The sequence below is a fragment of the Mercenaria mercenaria genome, chromosome 15 (assembly GCF_021730395.1).
Source record: "Mercenaria mercenaria strain notata chromosome 15, MADL_Memer_1, whole genome shotgun sequence".
NCBI lineage: Eukaryota > Metazoa > Mollusca > Bivalvia > Venerida > Veneridae > Mercenaria > Mercenaria mercenaria.
Window position 1 is genome coordinate 53,223,853 of NC_069375.1, and position 19,980 is coordinate 53,243,832.

General features: G+C 35.1%; 1 protein-coding gene across 2 annotated transcripts in view; it reads right to left on the bottom strand.

Annotated features, from left to right (window-relative positions):
- LOC123554756 (neurogenic locus notch homolog protein 1-like) overlaps positions 1-19,980 on the bottom strand; it is a 148,812-nt gene that overhangs the window by 109,692 nt on the left and 19,140 nt on the right. For both annotated transcript variants that reach the window (XM_053525276.1, XM_053525277.1), the window contains exon 2: positions 8,857-8,935. In XM_053525276.1, coding sequence (XP_053381251.1) covers positions 8,857-8,935 — 79 coding nt within the window. The remainder of the gene's footprint in view (positions 1-8,856; positions 8,936-19,980) is intronic.

The following is a 19,980-nucleotide window of genomic DNA, read 5'->3' on the forward strand; positions in this document are numbered from 1 at the left end:
CTTTATGATGATGATAACACTTTGCTCCATTTATGGCGGTACAATAAAATGTCAACAAGTTTATGATAGTAGCTTCCTCACTTATCGCTACATCACACCATCTATTGTCCATTTTATAATTCAAATTTTCTTTCAAAAGCATAAAATAATACTGCATCTTTTTTTTAAAATTGTTTGATGCAAATAAATTAACAATGTCCTTCTGTCCTCCCTTTTTGTCACTAAATTCTTTCACAATTGTATTTATATTAAATTATCTTTATTTCACATATTTTCATTATTCACTCACTATTTATAATTATGCATCTTATCTGCCATAATTATCAGCTCCAGAAATTTCTCTGTTAGTAAACAACAAAAACAGAAGAAAAATATTAGCTGCTGTCACTGAGTTCCAAACGATCTGTTGAACATTACTAATCTAAGCTAATGCAATTGATATGAAAACTAGGAATGTTTAGATTTTGACAAGCTGAAAATGTTGAAATTCCTATACTTCATTTAAATCTATTTCTAGTTATGTTTGTAAACTGGGAAATATTATATATATTATTACTGTTACCGGTATTAATAATTATTGTTGTTAAATTTATCTTACCTCCCAAGATAATTATGCTGTCTCAGAAATCTGTATCAGGCTTAAGCTTGCTCTCACCTAACTCAAACTTTTTTTTATTTCAAGTTTTCCTCTTAAACTTTTCTCTTGCCTGACCCAAGCTTTCCTCTTGCCTGGCTCAAGCTTTAATTTCTCTGAAGCTTTTTTCTTACCTGGCTTATAAGCTTTCCTCTCAAGCTTTTCTCTTGCCTAGCTCAAGCTTTTTCCTTAATTCGCTCTGGCCTGCCTCAAGGTTTTCTCTCAAGCTTTCCTCTCAAGCTTTTCTCTTACCCAGCTCAAACTCTCCTTGCAAGCTTTGCACTTGCCCAGATCAAGCTTTCCTCTCAAGCTTTTCTCTTACCCAGCTCAAACTCTCCTTTCAAGCTTTGCACTTGTCCAGATCAAGCTTTCCTCTCAAGCTTTTCTCTTACCCAGCTCAAACTCTCCTTGCAAGCTTTTCTCTTACCCAGCTCAAACTCTCCTTGCAAGCTTTGCACTTCTCCAGATCAAGCTTTCCTCTCAGCTCCACTCTCAAAAATTGTTCTCACTTAACTCAAGCTTTTCTGTGAGCTTTTTGCTGCCGCCCAGCTCAAGGATTTGCTCTGGCCCATATATCCCTCATCCAGCAAACAAACAAAAATACCTTAAGTAATAATCTCAAACCTCTAATAAACAGCAAACAACGAAGAATACCTAAGACTTAAATAATTTAGTGGTAACGGCATAGGTCTTATAAGATGAAATGACAATATAATATAAGACTTACATAAAACAAGTAGGCCCTACAATTCTATAACTTCAGTTCACACAATACCTACCCTTATTTACCAAATAACTTTGAAATAAGGGTAGGTAATACAGTACATAGGAAGCTGCATGACTGTAACAATGACTATCTGTATTTACCTCAGTAAACGAACCAATCATTTCTTGAATAGAGATTATAATCTGACTTAAATAGAAATCTACATTTTGTGGTCCACAGCTCAAGAAAATTACCTAAAATTTTCAATTTTCAATCCCTTTTGAAACACTTTTATGAGCAATAAATATGATTTTTCTTTTTTCAACTATTGTATGAAACTTCAAGTGTGCAAATTGATTTTTCTCAGTTATCATACCATCTTTAAAAGAGAACAGATGAAAATGTCACATAATGATAGGTTTCTTTTAAAACTTGAAAATTAATATGTTTTATTCAAAGGAAATGTCTTATTTACTTCTTTTAAAGCTGCGACAAATTGAAATATATCATAATTTAAAAACTACTGTTAGCATTCTGAGGCACTGTCAACATATATATATATATATTACTTGGCATGTTGAAAAGAAAAACCTCTCATGGATATCCAGATGCTGATTGTGCCATGATAAATTTATTTAGAAATTGTGGAATTCAATGAGCAATGTAGATTATGATCAGTGAGACACACACACAACAGGCTATACAGGTTGTGTGATAGATCTCCTATTAAGACATCAGTAAATTCAAAGCTGACCAATTACCCCACCAAGATACAATCATTAAAGTTGACAAAATTACATCCATACATTTTAAGTGCTGTGAGATTATTTGATATACAATGCATGAAAACAAAAGAAGTTTATACAATTTTCTACTTAAAAAGTTCCATACTGTCTGCTATCCTAAGTAATTTGGAGACTGCTGGACATTATGTCTACATATATATACTTTTTCAAGCTCGATCTAACATCAAAATTTCAGAAAAGGTTTCAAGTAGAAACAAGAACTTCCCCTGCGAAATGCAGTTCTTGAAATCATGAACACTTCAAACCATTAAAGAACTGTTCATGAACTAACCTTCAACAGTTCTTGATTTGTGTTCATGAATTTTTGGACATGAACTGTCCTTAAAGTGTTCATGAACAGTTCATGTACTACTAAAGAATCACACAGAGTTCTTGAATTGTCCATGATAAAAGGTTAAAGGAACAATCATGATGTTATTTTCTTGAATCTTTCATGCACTACTCATGACAGGTAGTTCATGAACTAATGAAGAATCATGTTCATGAACGGTTCACTGCTAGTTCGTGATGATAAAATGGCACAATAAAAACATATAGCAAGAAGTTCGTGAACTATTCATGTTCAACAAAATATCAAGAACTATTCATGAAGTGAATAGTTCATGAACTGTTCATGTACATTAGTTCTTGAAGTCATCTTTCACTTTCCATGCACTGTTCATGAACACTGTATTTAAGAATGTTTCAAGAATTTGTGCCATTTTATCTTCACGAACAATTCATGAAGTGTTCATGAACTCTGTTCATGACATATGCATGCACTGTTCATGAACAGTAATGTTTCATTTAGCAGGGGCTTTCAGTCTAAATACAGCTATAGGAGCTTTTTAGCTATATGGCCTAAGTTGATGGTCTTAAGTCACACACTGTCTTTTAGCCATTAATATTTGGCAGAGAAATACACCAGGGCATACAAATTTGGGTGTTAATATTTCTGGCATAATACTGCCCCTTTAAAGTCCTATCTGACTTCATAATGCACTACAAGTTCAAGTCCTAGTACATTACTCGTTCATGTTCTACAAGAGTAAGAAAGTATGTCTGCAATTAAAACTAGAAGCAACATGAAACAGACCCTGTTAACTTTAACTTTTAAGTGTCACCTTGACCTTGGAGCTAGGGGTCTGGGTCTTGCACACAACATGTCATCTCATTATAGGGAACATTTTATGCCAAGTAATTTCAAAATCCCTTCATCTATGGCAGTGTTATGGACCGGACAAAAAACAGACCATGTTAACTTTTTAACCATATGACCTTGACCTTAGAACTAGGGGTCTGGACATAATTATCGTCTTATTATGGTGAACATTTATGCCAAGTAATTGCAAAATCCCTTGATGAATGGCAGAGTTATGAACCGGACATAAAACAGACCTGTTAACCTTATTTGACTTCTAAGTGTGACCTTGACCTTAGAGCTAGGGGTCTGGGTCTTGTGCATGACATATTGTCTCATTATGGTTAACATTTGTGCCAATTTCATTCATGGATGGCAGAGTTATGGACCAGACACGAAACATACCCTGTTAACGTTTGACCTCTACCTGTTACCTTGACCTTGGAGCTAGGAATCTGGGTCTTGCGCATGACACGTCGTCTCATTATGGTGTACATTAATGCCAAGTGTTTTCAAAATCGCTTTATGGATGGCAGAGTTACAACCCAAACAAGAATTCACACGGTGGCACGCACACACACGATGGACAGTGCGATTTTAATATGCCCACCTTTTGGGACATAATAGAAATGAAGGGTCATTTTTAAAATTTATGCAACTTTATAATGTTCACTTCCCTAGCATCATCTTGCATGTTAGCTGTTATTTTATTCTGTCAAGAAAGAAAGGGGAAAACATTAAGAGATGATTTTTGTATTTAATGCAATAAATAACCGAGGAATACAAAATGCTTAGATATCTAATTCAACTCTAATTTCAAGAATTCTAAATCAGTCAGGTACTTATCAGCATTAAATGAAAACTTGAGATAATAATTGGTTAGAAATGGTAAATATTTCATGAAACTGGCAGGATAGTCGGTAATATGTTTGTGTTTGATACCACCTCTGGGATTATGTGAAATGCTGGTGCAAAATAACCTGTCATCTAGATTTGTTCAAACCTAATCAGGTTGGTATTATCACACTACAAGTCTCCTTGTAGGCATGCAATAATCAGATTTCTACAGAAAATGCTTTAATATACATAGATAATATTCTTCTACAACACCTTATGATTAGCTGGAATAATTCTGACAATAAATTGTACTGTCTCTAATATTTCTACCTCTTCATCTTTAAACTTTAAAAAAATGATAATTAGTAAGCTTGCTTGAGGTCTTTCTGCCTGGATATCAACTCTTTTTAATATACAGTGAAACACCACTTGCTCATGCATCAATGGTCCCCTCAAGCTCTCTCAAACAATTTATGTGGTCTCCAGACATTTTCCTTACATTTACTATGCTCAAAACCCTGGATAACTCAACACTAGTCTTGCTCGTCAGCAATCGGTACTTTATTAAATATACATTAAATACAAAGGCCATGACATAAAGCTTAATGCCTAACAGATATATGTTCGCTACTTCACAATGGCTTCAATGACATAAAGTTTAATGTCTAACAGATATATGTAGATATATGTTCACTACTTCACAATGACTTCAATGACATAAAGTTTAATGTCTAACAGATATATGTTCACTACTTCACAATGGCTTCAATGACATAAAGTTTAAATGCCTAACAGATATATGTTCACTACTTCACAATGGCTTCAATGATAAAAAGCTTAAAATGTCTAACAGATGTCTGTTCTTCACAATTAACATGAAATTTTCACGTTCATGTATGTTTTATATATTATATTCTAGTAACTACAACGTTTACACTCAGTAATTTGTTGTGTCAGTCATAGTTTTGAAGCATCCTCACAACACATTTTGTTACCATGGGGCGCTGACAAATTATACATCAGTGGTTAAAGAGTATCTTTATTCTTATGTATTTATTATTTATCATACATTCATTGTATACATCTAAACATGCGTAAATGCTGTTGTACCTGTTCATGCAACCCATAGGTGCAAATTTCCATTTTTCCCACGGCCATTAATACTTATGCGCAGAAAACAACCTTTTTAGTTATAAATGCGTAAAAACACAAAAAAGATTTGTGAAGAATATACTATGTATTGAAAGATAAAAGTTGTATTTCCAGGTTTCATCATGCTATATAGAATCAAGCACAGAGTTGAATGAGCAGACTAAATGCTGCTAAACAGCTGGAATCAGGTTAATTACCAACAACACTTTATCACTTTCTGCATGAAAACATCTTCCTCTTTGAGTTATGCGAGTAAACAACTAGTACCAGATTGTTATCCCAGAGTTGGAAGAAACTAAAAACAATTCTTAACATGTCTTTTAGTAATTGGAATCCCAGATCTGTATCAAACCCTGATAATCATTATTTTCATTAATCTTGCTTTCATCTCAAGTTACCATTATGAATGCTTCCGGTCCTTAATATGTATAAGGATTCTATTACATTTAACAAATCGTAACCACATATCTACAATAAAACAAAGTGAAATGACTTCATATTATCCTGTCTATTGTTCTGGCACTGCTTAGCATATGTAAACCGTAAACCATACACCATTAAAGCCCTAAATATATCAAGTAGATCTACACAAATACAGTCTTAAGTTTTTCGTAAACAATGCATTAACAAAGAATCGGTAAAACCGAATGATGCTCTCCACTGCATGTGCTTGAGGGAGATAATTCAAAAACTAGGTAAGGTAGAGTTATGGTTCTTTGACACTGCACTTCCCGTCAATGGCCTCTACCATTTTGTGAAGTTTCAATGAAATGCCATTAATACTCTTCAAGTAATGCACCGGACAAGCCTTATTTTGTATAATAAAGGAAGATAATTCAAAAACTAGGTAAGGTAGAGTTATGATTCTTTGACACTGCTTTTTGTCTCAATCGCCTCTATGACTATGTGAAGTTTCAATCAAATGCCATTAATACTTTCAAGTTATACTCCGGACAAGCATTATTTTGCATAATAAAGGGAGATAATTCAAAAACTAGGTACAGTAGAGTTATGGTTCTTTGACACTGCACTTCCCCTCAATCATTTTGTGAAGTTTCAATGAAATGCCATTAATACTTTTCAAGTAATGCTCTGGACAGGCCTTATTTTGTGTAATAAAGGGAGATAATTCAAAAACTTGGTAAGGCAGTTATGGTTCTTTGACATTGCACTTTGTCTCAATGGCCTCTATGATTATGTGAAGTTTCAATCAAATGCCATTTATACTTTTCAAATTATACTCTGGACAAAAGTGTGATAGACGGACGTACAAAGCGGCAACTACTGTGAAATCATTTTTATTCGCGTAGGACGAATTTTTGCGTATTTCATGCTAGGACCGATGCGCGAATTAAAGACCGCGCTATTATTATTTTTAACTTTATTTTTCATTTCTAAAATTGAAAATGTGCGAATTAAAGCCCGCGCGAAACAGTCCTTTTTCACATTTGCGCGAAATTTCATGCCAGTGAATTTAAATGATTTCACAGTATCTACTCACCCTTCGGGTAGCATAAAAATAACATCACACCAACAAATAAGCAACATAAGCAATGAAAATGCATTGAACAATTCCTTATATAGGGAAAGAAGCACAAAAAATACAATACTGCAAAGCAACATTGCGACTGTTCAAACCTATCCAGTTATCTGCAGGCTACCATGTCCCAGCCATCAGTTAAAGTAGCTGAAATCAGCCTCTAATCTTTGTTTTCAAGTGCTAGCATGATGTTTGTAATTTACAAAGTAATAAACTGAACTACTAAATCAACATCTGAAGCTCTGTGCTCATTCTAACCCATTTAATATTGTACAGTACCATCACTTTACAAAATAATCTCTACCTTCAGTCTTTTCATCATTATTATAAATTGTTCTATTCTACGCTAATAAAAAGCAATATTACAAAATATCAAAACACTTTTCTGTCTAGAAAGGACATTGTTTGTTTGATTTGCTGACTTTATAGTCACACTGACATATAGTGATTCCCTCTACCTTTTGATGGTGAAAGCAGATCCTAGGTGACCCTTTGAGCTTTTTTTCAGGCATGAGTGGGCACTTGGGTAAAACCATAACCCTTCAATCAATGAGTCTGTTGATAGCTTCCCCACATGCAAAGTTCTACACATATAAAAGGTTTTGTACCCACATGGGTGAGCGGAGGTAGTATTTCCATGCAAGCAGCCTCACTCACTTGGTCACTGAGGTCCCCTTCTAAGAGAGGTCAGGAAATTGGCCATAGAGGTCCCTTTCCAGTGAAGGCAGAACATTGGCCACAGATGTCCCCTTCTAGAGAGGGTAGGACATTGGCCACAGAAGTCCCCTTCAAGAGAGGGCAGGACATTCGCCACAGAAGATCCTTCTAGAGAGTGCGGTTGGCCACAGAAGTCCCCTTCCAGCGAGAGCAAGACATTGGCCACAGAAGACCCAGGACATTGGCCACAGAAGTCCCCTTCCAGCAAGGGCAGGATATTGGCCACAGAAGTCTCCTTCTAGAGATGGCAGGACATTGACCACAGAAGTCCCCTTCTTGAGAGGGCAGGACATTGGCCACAGAAGTCCCAGGACATTAGCCACATAAGTCCCAGGACATTGGCCACAGAAGTCCCCTTCCAGCAAGGGCAGGACATTGGCCACAGAAGTCCCAGGACATTAGCCACAGAAGTCCCAGGACATTGGCCACAGAAGTCCCCTTCCAGCAAGGGCAGGACACTGGCCACAGAAGTCTCCTTCTAGAGATGGCAGGACATTGACCACAGAAGTCTCCTTCTAGAGATGGCAGGACATTGGCCACAGAAGTCCCCTTCTTGAGAGGGCAGGACATTGGCCACAGAAGTCCCCTTCTAGAGAGGGTAGGACACTGGCCACAGAAGTCCCAGGATATTGGCCACAGAAGTCCTCTTCTACAGAGGGCAGGACACTGTCCATAAAAGTCCCAGGACATTTGCCATAGAAGTCCCCTTTTAGAGAGGGCAGGACACTGGCCACAGAAGTCCCCTTCTAGAGAGGGCAGGACATTGGCCACAGAAGTCCTCTTCTAGAAAGGGTAGGGCACTGGCCACAGAAGTCCCCTTCTAGAGAGGGCAGGACATTGGCCACAGAAGTCCCCTACTAGAGAGGGCAGGACATTGGCCACAGAAGTCCCCTTCTAGAGAGGGAAGGACTAAACAGTACCATATTCAGATGGTGCCTCAAGTTCTGGAACATTTTACAGTAAGTTAAAAATATTTTCAAAGTTTTATTTGTTTCAAGTACCTAAGCTTTAAGAAAACAGAATATGTGTGCTGCTAGATACCGCAGGAAGCAATTTTTTTGGTACAACTGATAGTTTTTCCACTTTACCTAAAACATTCCTTTCAATAAATGAAAAATGTTCAAGTATTCCTGCTGCATTGAATACACATTTCCTCTAACCAGGTAATTATCAAGACACTTGTTTTACACCAATATTTGTTCAGTTTTAAGGTTGCATTTTTTAAAGTTTTAAACAGAATTTACACTTTTAGAAAAGTTCAATGGCTGCCCATTTAAATACCAGTAATTGCAAGTTTATCCCAAAACTTTTGCAGTAATTGGTGGGAGTTATAGGGTTCTTTACCTGCACTGATGTAAACCATTTGCCATTGACTCACAGGCAGCTCCATTTAGACAGGGATTAGGGTCACATGATGGTATTCCTGAAAATAGAGAAAAACAATACATTTATGTTTATACTGCTACAACTAATACACAAATGCACATTTATATTTATACTATACAACTAATTCTACATTTCACATAGAATGAAGTATTAATTGGCGCAAATGAACAAATTTTTTTTTTACAAAATATTATATTCTTTAACAAGGGTGTCATAGTCACAAAATATGCCTGTCACCTTGACCTGAGTGTCATGGGTGACCTGAAGCATTCATCAACCCACTAAAAAGCCATACAAGAAACTTTCATTCTTATATTTGACCTTTGAGCATTGGTTCTGACACTCCATCTCATGGTGAACAACTGTACCATGTTACATCAAAATCCCTCCATGCATGAATAAGAAATGCTCTGGACAAATTTGTCATTCTTGTATCTGACCTTTCACCTCTAAGTGTCACCTTTACCTTAGACCTAGGGACCTGGTTCTTGCACATGACACTCCATCTCATGATGGTGAACAATAATAATTGTGCCAAGTTACGTCAAAATCCCCTCCATGCATGAAGAAGAAATGCAAGAATCGTACAAAGTCATTCTGTGATTTTCTTCACATTGGTATCAATGCAAATTTGTGGAAATTTTCAAATTTACTGTCCCCTGCCCCCTTGTTTATACAGCCTTTCAAAATAAGAACAGAATCAGTAATCCAAGTGCAATAGAAACAAGAGTGGAATCATTTATTCATATATATCACCAGACCAATTACGACAAAGTGCCTAGCAATACAAATGATCATGTATACTTCACAACAAGTCCACTAACCCGACAAAATAAGTTTCGAACATTCAACATATCTGAATTATACTACATTTAAATAAAAGTATGTGTGTGTATGTGTGCGCGTTTGCTTGAGTATATGCCTGTAACATGGCATAAATCATAAAATACAGATTTATAGATTACCTTGATTTGATGAAACAAAGAAAAGAAAAAATGTTCATTTTGGCATCTTATCTGTAATAGGTTGTGCAATGTTGATAATGTAAGCATCTGAATTCTTTTTTATCTATCCAATTCACCCTGCTAGACACCTTAATCCTCTTTGTACAAACAAGAATTTTAATGTTTTTACATAATACCATTGATGCTTTCAAGAAGAATTCTTCAAAATTGAGAGGAAACACCTTATTGATACAAGGCAAGGTTTTAGTTTTCCATTGTATGCCATTTGAAAGTGTATTCTAACATCTTTCAATATTCTTAATATCCAAATCCAAAAAGTCGTTTAAAACCTTTCACAAAATGAATCAAAATCATAAATCCATAAAATGTAAGAACATCAGGACTACTGAACAAATCTTGACAGAAAGTAAACAGAATATGAGAACTTCATTATATATTCTGATAGAAAAAAATATATTGCTTCAATACTTACTTTTAAAGGTGAATTTTGTAAATTTGAATCAGAATCAAAGTTTGATGCCATCAGTTTGATCAGCCAATCAATAAAATAATATATCAAGTATATATCAGCACTTTATTCCGTACATGTTCAAAGTGTTCATAGTTTTCAAAGGATTACGAACAATGTTGGGTACATGTATGTCTTACTTAAAGGAGAGAGGCTACTGGAAAAACTGCTGACTGACTGAGGTCAAGGTCACAGCAGAGCCATAGCTTCTGCAAATTCTTTTATACAAATGGCAATGTTCAGAAAGTAAGCATAATGAAAACACTTAAAGTATAAAAGAATAGAATGTTATCATACTGCTGAACTGGCAAAATCAAAAATTGGTATCATAGGCCATCTTGAAGAAGCACGCTTCCATATCTATACCAAACTTTTCATGGTTTTTGCCATGACGATTACATGACGAGTTGTTACCTGTGAAGAAACTGCTCTCATTTTCCAACGATGATGCAGACGCTAAATATAACATGCCGATTTTCACATGGAATCATTATGAGTCAGAACAGATCCAATATTCTAGAGGTTTACCTAACAACAAATCGTGTATCAAACATATTTTGTAATTATGCTGTAAAAAAGTAGTTTAGAGCAATAAGTAGAGATTCTGAGAGAATACATCTTATGGGATTCTCAGAATTTCAAACAACATTATTGTATATCAATTAAACACAATGGTGAACTAAAATATTTCAATAATTTACAATAAAGAACAGGATCCACCTATTATAAAAAATAATTACAAGTGAAATCATCAAAATCCTTCAGAAACACCATAATTTGCTAGTTGTATCACAGACAAAAACAAAATTATCATGTGATCACATAAACATGACATCATCAACAAAAATATATAACCATAGAATGGATCACTGAAATTTTAGGCCATGTTATCACATCCAGCAAACAGTCACAGCAATCAGATCTATCAACACTGGTTCCACAGACAGCAAATAATTTATCACGGGTCACAGACCATGGCCACAGCTAGCAATCACAATACCATAGTATCAGAGACAGCAAATATTTTCCCATTAATTAATATACAAGTTGTATAACCATGACATAACCAAAAGCATTTTTTTTCAACCATGGTGTCAGACCAACAGCAAAAGATCACAGACAACAAGTATTTTACCATGGGATATTAAACCCACAGCAATTACTTTCATCATAGTACATGTATCAAAGACAGCAACTATATAACCATGAAAGCAAATATTTAACCATGGGATTACTGACAGCAAATATTTTGAAATTTTTTTGCCCGTCATTTTGAAAGTTTTTTTGCCCCTGTGACAGTGGCAAAAAAATTTCAAAATGACTTTTTGGCTTTTTTCTTCTTAGAAAACAATAATTGTAATATATTTAAGTGTATATGGCTCATGGACCCATACTGTATCCTAGGTATGCTACTGTCACCTGTGTGTGGGATCACTATTTCACTGTTTACTATTACAGTGGAAACAATGACAAAAATATCTAACCATGGGATTATTGACAGCAAATATTTTCCCTTGTTATTTATCCATCATGGGATCACTATTTCACTGGGGAAACATTGACAAAAATATTTAACCATGGGATTACTGAGGGCATAATTATATCGAGGACAGAAAATACTTTACCAAGTACTAACAACAAATATCTAATCATGGAATTGCTGACTACATAATTTAACCATGGAACAATACAAAGCAAATAATTCTACACACTGGGATCAGTGAATGCAGAACATCAAGGTCTGCTGACAGCAGCTTTCAACAGTTTGCTATAAGATCATTCATTGCCAGCAAATGTGGAACTATGTGGTCACAGACAACTACTGAAGAAAGGGAAATACTCTACAATGGTATCAAAAGCAAACACAGAACCATAGGACTGTATACATGTACAATGAACCATTACCATGGGACTACACAACCCCTGTGAAAAAGGTTCATGAACTTCATGAATTTATTCATGAACATATTCATGAAATAGTTCATGAATAAATATTCATGAGAGTCAAAATTTATGTTTCATGAATTTCGATATTCATGAACTTGTTCATGAATTAAAATTAATACATGAACAAGTTCATGAGTATTGGAATTCATGAAACATAAATATTGATTCTCATGAATATTTATTTATGAATTTTAATTCTGAAGAAGTTCATGAATATCGAAATTCATGAAACATAAATTTTGATTTTCATGAATTTTTATTCATGAACAAGTTCATGAATATCAAAATTCATGAAACATAAATTTTGATTTTCATGAATTTCTATTCATGAACTATTTCAGGGTTGTGAAAACTTGTGACATTTTAAAAGGATTTTATAGTTTTTAAAATGAACGATTTATGACAACAGCATAATTACTTACTTAATATTCAGTATACTCATGTTCCTTTTAAACCATTCCTAACTGTAGTATGATAAATATTTTCTTCTTATTTGCTGCACACACTTCTCAAAAATTGCTGAATCACATGTGCAAAATATTTCCCAGCATGCAACAAAATAATGGAAACTGATCATGTGACATTATGAATTTAATGTTCATGAACATTCACGAACAGTACATGAACTTATTCATTATTGTAAAATGTAATAAACCTAAGTTTTATGTTTAATGAATGAACAGTTCAGAAACTCACAATTGGGCTCAAGATCTGGTACTGAACTAGAAAAAGGTTTTGAATTTTAGTACTTTTAATGAACCTGTGTTCATGAACAATTTTGGTTCTTAGTTTAATACCAACAGTAGATCTAACTGTTCAGGAACTGGTAAAGTTCTGTAAGTTATTGAACTTTTGCAGTTTTTGAACCAATGGTCAAGAACCATCATTGTTCTAGAACCACAGTCTAAGAAATGTTATGCTGGTTCAGGAACAGTTCTTTAAGTTCTTAAGAAGTTCTTGAATGTTCACGAACTTAATACTAGTTCTAGAAAATCTTTTACAGGGGAAAACCATAACCCTGTAGTACCTGAATCACAATTTCAATCATTATCTGAATTTCATTTTCAAGTTCATGAATTTCTTAAATTATTTAATAGATTTTCTGAAATGTTCATGAACTACATTTACAAGTTCATGAAATAAAAGTAATATTCTTGAACTTGAGAGTTCATGAATTTAAGTAAGTGAACTGTTCCTTGTAGTTCATGAACTTTTTTGATAATTCTTACAAATTCATGAATAAATTCATGAAGTTCATGAACCTGTTTTACAGGGGAAGACATATTCAACCATGGACTCTCTGACAGCAAAATAACAGACAGCAAAAATCCAACCAGAAATTACTGGCAAAAAACCTTAGAGTTATGATATTTTAGACAGCCAAAATTTTGAAATATACCATTTGGCTGCTGACCACTGTAACTGCCAGCACTGGAAAACAATTAGTTAAAGCATGCCTTCCTGTTTGATGAGATTTCAAATAAATCTTTAAAACATTCATCAAGACTGCTTCAAAAAATATTAAAAACTTGTACATCTTTCTCCTGTTTCTGTGAAAGAATGCAGCTATTGTTAGAGATCTGGCACAACTCTCTATCTCTATAAACTGTTTACCTGTTGTAACTATATCTCATCTTGTAATCCACTTTGATGTTTCAACATCATTCTATAAACCCAGTTAATATAACAAGTATTTGGCTTAAATTGCTGAAGGTGTTCAATTTGTATCCAGCTACCAACGTTTTTCTTTAAATTTTATGAGCAAAAAATTTTGTTGTTTCGGCCAAAGGGGCTATTTCTGGCAGATTTCAAATTTTGAATATAAACTGAATACAAATTACTTGTTCTTGGTGTTATTTTGATTTTTGTGGGTCGACTCAATGAAGTTATGGCAAAAATTACATTTACAGATACCACAGATTTCTGTCTTACGACCAAAATTAAACCATCTTTCTTGCGTACATGTAAAACAACACTGAAGAGTTACTTACATTAAAAATAATTCACACAAAAAAAATTATGTCAAGTCACTTTTAAAATACAGCAAGGAAAGACAAAATCCGGAACATAAGAAACAAAGAACCATGCATAAAACCAATCCTCATACTGAAATTGTCACATACCTCATACTGAAACTGTGTCACAGTGACATACCTAAATGTAATACTGAAACTGTCACATATATCTCATACTGAAACTGTCACATATACCTCATACTGAAACTGTGTCACAGTGACATACCTAAATGTAATACTGAAACTGTCACATATGTCTCATACTGAAACTATCACATATATCTCATACTGAAACTGTCACATACCTCATACTGAAACTGTTTCATAGTGACATACCTAAATGTAACACTGAAACTGTCACATGTATCTCATACTGAAACTATACCTCTTACTGAAACTGTGACATACCACATAATCAAACTGTCACATACCTCATACTGAAACTGTTTCATAGTGACATACCTAAATGTAATACTGAAACTGTCACATGTATCTCATACTGAAACTTTACCTCTTACTGAAACTGTGACATACCACATAATCAAACTGTGACATACCTCTTACTGAAACAGGCACATACCTCATACTGAAACTGTCACATACCTCTTCCTGAAACTGTCACATACCTCATACTGAAACTGTGACAATCACAGGAGTCCATGATCACATTGCTACGATGGTGGGGGAAAATTTCTTTTAAATGGTTTTTTTCCATATGAAATTCAAGAACTTACATGTAAAAAAAAAAAAACACACATAAACCATAATATATAAGGAGAAATTGTTTATGTGCAATTTTTTTTACATAATTTATAAGTTTTTGAATTTCATTAAAAAAAAACATTTAAAAGAAATTTTTCCCCTCAATCAAGATAGCATGTGACGGATCCCTGTGGTGACAATCAGGCTATGAAACAAACTTTTTTTTCAAATTTATCAATTGATGAATCTTTGAAACACACACATTATACTAATAAGTAATATCTCATGTAATTTACTGCTGCCTAATATCCATATATTAATGTATCATCATGGTACAAGATACATATATCACTGCTGAGCCATAACTGATTGAATTATAAATGCTATATACTGTCACATAGTCATTATAATTAGCTGCCCAGGTAAATGATTGAACAAAACTCTCAACATGGCTCATGGTAGAGACAGGGTAAAACATACATTTTCTATCAATTAAAAACCCATCAATGAGGGCCCCTTTTTAAAAATTTTAATTGAAAATGAAAAAAAAATTTAAATTTAATGATCCAGATTTTTTAAATTAATTTCCGGGAAGGGTTCAGAAATAAAAGAAAAATGACACTAAAAAACTACCCACATGAAATTTTTCCTTAAGCCTTCTTGTCCTCCCCCCCCACTAGCTTGACAAAATTGTGTTTGGGTTTTCTCAATTTTTCACTCAAAAAAATTTTAATTAATCAATAGAACAGTAAAAATTGGGGGATTAACTGGAAAATGTGCAAGATTCAAAGGGGGGAAATTAACTTTCCCAACATTTGGCCCCAAAGGGTGTGAAATTCAATGGGAGGCATTCTGTACCCCACAAAAATTTATTACTCTTCCTCATCAAAAAACTTTTTTAACAGGGCTATTCTTTTTTCAGGCCTGAGGCAAATTTCCCAACTAGGATTTTCGAATTGTAACACAATATATTTTCTGTATTTTTTGATTTTTTTGTCACTTTTTTTTTTCCCTGAAATATTCTAGAAGGCACAGTACTAAATTTTCAAATAAAATTATATAATATTAGAAAATTTTAAATACTATACCCAATTTTTCAAACCCTTCAAAAAACTGTTGATTTTTTTTTAAAACTTTTTTTGATGCTTTTTTTCTTTTTTAAAAAATTAACATCAAAAAAAGGTTTTCCCCTTTTGAACATTTCCCTGATCAAAACCATTTCAATAGAAATAAAGTTAAGGGATGCCTGACTTTAAAATCCTTGATAATAAAGGGACGGGAAAAAAAAAATTAATGTTCCCATTAATTTTTTTAAATATATAAAAATTATACGATTTATGTAAAAAATTTATTTTGTTTTAATAAAAGAAGAATATAAAAATTATGTAAAACCCCAACTTTGGGGCCCTTTTCTTTAAACAAAAATGTAAATGATTTTGTTGTTGCTTTTACTACGGAGAAGTTTTGTTACATTTTGGGGGGCCAAAAAATTGGTGTCCCCTTTTTTCTCATCCTCTTCCCCTTTACCCTCCATGACTTGAACTTATTACATTTTTTAAAATAAATTTCTAAAAGGGGTTTGTTAATGTAAAAATTTCAAAATTTCTTTTAATTTAAAAAGAAAAACAAAGAGAAAATTTTAAGTACAAAAAGTAAAATATGTCTATACCTATAAATATTTCTTAAAAAAAGAACAAATAAATAATTAAATTTTTTCCTCTGACACACAATTTTCCTTGTAGATCTAAAAATTTAAAACTGTTACAAAATAGTTTCTATCAGCCCATAAAAAAATATTTATGTTTTAAAACCCCCCAAAATTTTTTAAACTTTATAATAGAAAAAAATTTTAAAAACTATTGAAAAATTTTTAAAAACAATATTTTGAAAAAATATACTAAGAAAAAATTGCAATATTTTTTTCAATCTGAAACAACTTATCACAAAATTATGTCACAAAAATTTTGTTTAAATTTAAATAGCCTTTTTAAAAAATTTTATCTATTATCTTTTAAATGGACGCCCCCGCCCAAAAAAGTTCTATTGTAAAAACTGTCCTAACTTCCAAATTTTTTAAAATGTTTAAAAATCTCAAAAAAAACAAATAAATGAAAGGATAGAATTTTTACAAATTGTTTAAAATAAAAAAAAACCCTGTTTGTGAACACTCCCCGAAGCTCTACTAAATTTTTTTCCCTTCAAATAGTTTAAAACAAAATTTTTTTACTTCAGAAATATTTTAATAGCATGGACAGAGGAGAAGACAGTGCTAAAAAAATTTCCCCCTATTCCAAAAATACCGCCCCCCCCCCTAGGAAGGCATTTAAACCCCCCAAAAACCCCCCCCCTTGGAGACACCCCCCTAAAACACCCCCCCCTTGGACAACCCATAAGTAGGGAAAACCCCCCCGCGGGAAACAAAAAAAATTTATTACACAGTGAAACCCCCGGAAAACCCTTTGGGGAAGGGGCATTTTTCCCAGAAAAACCCCCCCCGGGAAACAAGCCTTTTCAAAAGACCCCCCCAGGCCCGACACCCCCCGGGAAAACCCTAGGGAAGGCATTTTTTTTAAAAACCCCCCCCCCTGGAAAACCCGTCCCAAAACCCCCCCCTGGACAGACCCCCCCTGGACAACCTATGGAAGGCATTTTTTCGGGAAAAAACACCCCCCGGAAACCAAACCGTCCAAAACACCCCCCTGCCCAGACCCCCCCTGGACAACCTAGGGAAAGGGCTTTTTCCCCCCTGAAAAAAAACCCCACGGGGACAACCCGCCCCAAAAACAATCCCCTAGACAAAAAACCTAGGGAAAGGGCATTTTTTTCTGAAAATACCCCCCTGGACAACGGTCTCCAAAACCCCCCCGGGACAGACCCCCCTGGTCAACCTATGGAAGGCTTTTTTTCCCTTTAAAAACCCCCCCCCCTGGAAAAGGCCGCCCTCAAAACACCCCCCTGGACAGACACCCCCGGGAAAACAACCCTAGGGAAAGGCATTTTTTCAAAAAAACCAACCCCCCGGGGACAACCCGCTCTAAAAAAAAACACCCCCCCTGGACAAAAAAACCCCCTTGACAAGTTCTACACATTATGGAAGGCTTTTTCCTAAAAAAAACACCCCCCGGGAAAAACTGCCCTCCAGAGCCCCCCCCCTTGGAAACAGAAAACCCCCTGGAAAACCTATGGAAGTAATTTTCTCTGAAAAAAAACCCCCGGGACAAGCGTCTCGAAAAAACCCCCCCCCGGGAAAAAAACCTAGGGAAGGCTTTTTTTCCTAAAAACACCCCCCGGGAAAAATTGTTTTTCAGAACCCCCCCCCCCCCCCCCCCCCTAGAAAAGACACCCCTGGACAACCTAGGAAAGGCTTTTTTCCCTGAAAAACACCCCCCGGGAAACCAAGGGCCCGTCTAAAAACGGGCCCCCCGGGAAAAGCCATCCAAAACACCCCCCTGGACAGAAAAACCCCCGGGCCAAGTTCACTGCGTAGGGAAGGTTTTTTCCCTCTGAAAAAACACCCCCCTGCACAACGTCTCCAGAACCCCCCAGGACGCCACCCCCGGGAACAACCTAGGAAGGCTTTTTCCCCTAAAAAATCCCCCCCCCTGGACAAGCGCCCTTCGAAAGCCCCCCCGGGGAAAAAACTATGGAAGGGGCTTTTTTCCCTGAAAAGCACCCACCTGGACAAGTTGTTTTCAAACCCCCTGGACACGGGGGGTCCTGACAAGTACCCCCCCCCACCCCCCCCCCCCCCCCAAAACCTTTTGGGAAGGCATTTTTACTTTAAAACACCCCCTTACAAGCTGTCCCCCAAAAGACCCCCCCTCCCCCCCCCCCAAAACAACACCAAAATTTGGGAAGGAAATTTTAAAACCCCAACCCCGCCCGGGACAACCGTTTTAACAAAAGCCCCCCCAGGGGACAAACCTGTAAAAAAGGAAATTTTTTTCCCCAAAAAAACACTCACCTGGGAAAAACCCCCTGAAAAGAAAAATCCCCCTGGGTAATCATTTTTTTAAAAAAAACCCAGGGCCATTTCCCCTTAAATGGCTCACCCCCCCAAATTTTAAGAAAAAAATTTAATTTTTGAAAAAATGTGTAATCCATAAAAAAACAAGTGAATGAAGTATTCCATGCAATAAAAAAGCCCCCCTACGGGAAAGGGCCCCTTTTTTTTTCTCTACTGCAGTAAAAAAATTTAACGAACTGATTTCTTTTAAAAAGATTTTAAAAACCATATTGAAACAAAGTACAAAATGTTAATAACAAAACACTTGGTTTAAAAATTTTGGGCATTTTAAAAAAACCTACGGGTTGTTTTCCCTTTAAAGGATTTTTTCGGGCCCAAAGTAAAAAAAAAAGGTATCATTAAGTTATTTATAATAAACAAAAAGGGGGAAAAATTTAATTTCCCTTAAAAAAAAAAAAAAAAAAAAAAAAATTCTAAAAAAAAAAAAAAAAAATTTCCCTAAAAAATTTAAAAGTCAAAAAGGGAACTCTTTACCATTAGAGATGGGTTAAAATACCCCTAAAAATTGGATGTAACATCCCTTGTTGTACCACAGAAAAGTGGTCCGTTTTTTTCCCTACCTAGAAATAAAAAGGGTTACAATATAATCATTTACATTAACAAAAAAAGGGGACATAATTCTAAAAATAAGGGTAGTGCCTCATATTTGGTGAACATTTGTGCCAAGTTACAAAAAAAAACCCTTCCATTTAAAGAAAAAAATGCTCCGGACAAAGTCATTCTTAAATTTTAAACCTTTGACCTTTTATGTATCCCTTTGGGCCCTTTAAAACCCTGGGGACCTGTTCATGCGCACGATAATCCGTCCATGGTGTGAAAAATTTGTGCCAAGTTACATCAAAATCCCTCCATGAAAGAAGAAGAAATGCTCCCGGAAAAAGGGCCCTTTCTTAAATTTTGCCCTTTTTGGACCTCAAT